Source organism: Octodon degus, unplaced genomic scaffold, assembly GCF_000260255.1.
Source record: "Octodon degus isolate 3935 unplaced genomic scaffold, OctDeg1.0 scaffold01718, whole genome shotgun sequence".
Taxonomy (NCBI): domain Eukaryota; kingdom Metazoa; phylum Chordata; class Mammalia; order Rodentia; family Octodontidae; genus Octodon; species Octodon degus.
Window position 1 is genome coordinate 5,693 of NW_004526294.1, and position 1,160 is coordinate 6,852.

The following is a 1,160-nucleotide window of genomic DNA, read 5'->3' on the forward strand; positions in this document are numbered from 1 at the left end:
AAGCCAGGGCCTCAAGCACATTGGTACTGAGCTGCACCCCCGGCTCAACACAGGTTTGTACATGGGAAGCTGGATAACCCAGTAATCCGAGATATACAGAGCTCAAGATGGTCAGTGAGGGGCACATTTTCTATTAGGCTTACTGTCTGAGGACAAAAGTCCCCAAAGTTGGGCATGGTGGTGCACACCTGCAATCCCTACACTCAGAAAGGAGGCTGAGGCAGGAAAACCGCCAACCTGGGCTACCTAGTGAGAACCTGTCTCGAAACACACACACACTCACACACAGTCAAAAGTTGATGAGCTGCATGTAGGTTTAACTGATACAACTCACACTTGATCTTATGATACTTTGCTGGTCAAATGACATAAATCTATCATTTATTCTGATGCTTGATTGGAAAAATGTCTTACAGAAGTAGACGTTCACTCTGTCTACTTACTAGTCAGGCATCATTTCTCGGGCTCAATCGAGATCTTACTGGCATCATCGTAACTTAACTGCTGAATGGAACACCAGTACAATGGAACAACAATCTTACCAAGTTTTCATTGACAATTCCATCACTTGCTGCAAAAAAGGCTAAGATGTGAGAAATAAAGTATTTCTCATCCGGCTTGAGCTTGTTCCAGTGAGGCAGATCCTTTGATAGATCAACCTACAATAAAAACATTTGCAAAAATGTTAAATAAGTGTTGGTGTTTGGAAAACTAACTTACACCCTAAAGGTGAGGATCACTATTCCATTAGGAGTAAACCACGTAAAAGAAAAAATACCAACACCGCAGTGCAGAAAGACAGCACGGCCAGCTTGTGGCACAGGCCTGCCTGTGATCCCGGCACACAGCCCTCTGAGGAAGGCCAGGGGCGGCAAGCTCAAGGCAGCCTGGAGGACACGGACAGCCGGAGGCCAGCCTGAGCTGGATAGGAAGAACTGTCTCAAAACCTCCCCCCACAACCACACACATGTACAAAACAGACAAAAACAAAACAAAAAATTACATTAAAAATGTTGTATTGGGGGCATTTGTTAAATGAGATAGTAGCTATTCTAGGCGCAGGACAGAAAATGGGTTTCTATTGTACGTGAGGTGACAGGAACGCTCACTGGCTTAACCCACAGTGATGTTCTCACCACATGCAATGTATACTTTATGCA

General features: G+C 44.7%; 1 protein-coding gene across 1 annotated transcript in view; it reads right to left on the reverse strand.

The window, feature by feature from the left end:
* LOC111814917 (ribonucleoside-diphosphate reductase subunit M2 B-like) overlaps positions 1-659 on the reverse strand; it is a gene marked incomplete at both ends in the record, with an annotated part of 3,147 nt that extends 2,488 nt beyond the window's left edge. Inside the window, 2 exons of the mRNA XM_023708793.1 lie at positions 79-197; positions 543-659. Of these exons, the coding sequence (XP_023564561.1) occupies positions 79-197; positions 543-659 (236 nt within the window). The remainder of the gene's footprint in view (positions 1-78; positions 198-542) is intronic.
* Between the last annotated feature and the right edge of the window lie 501 nt (positions 660-1,160).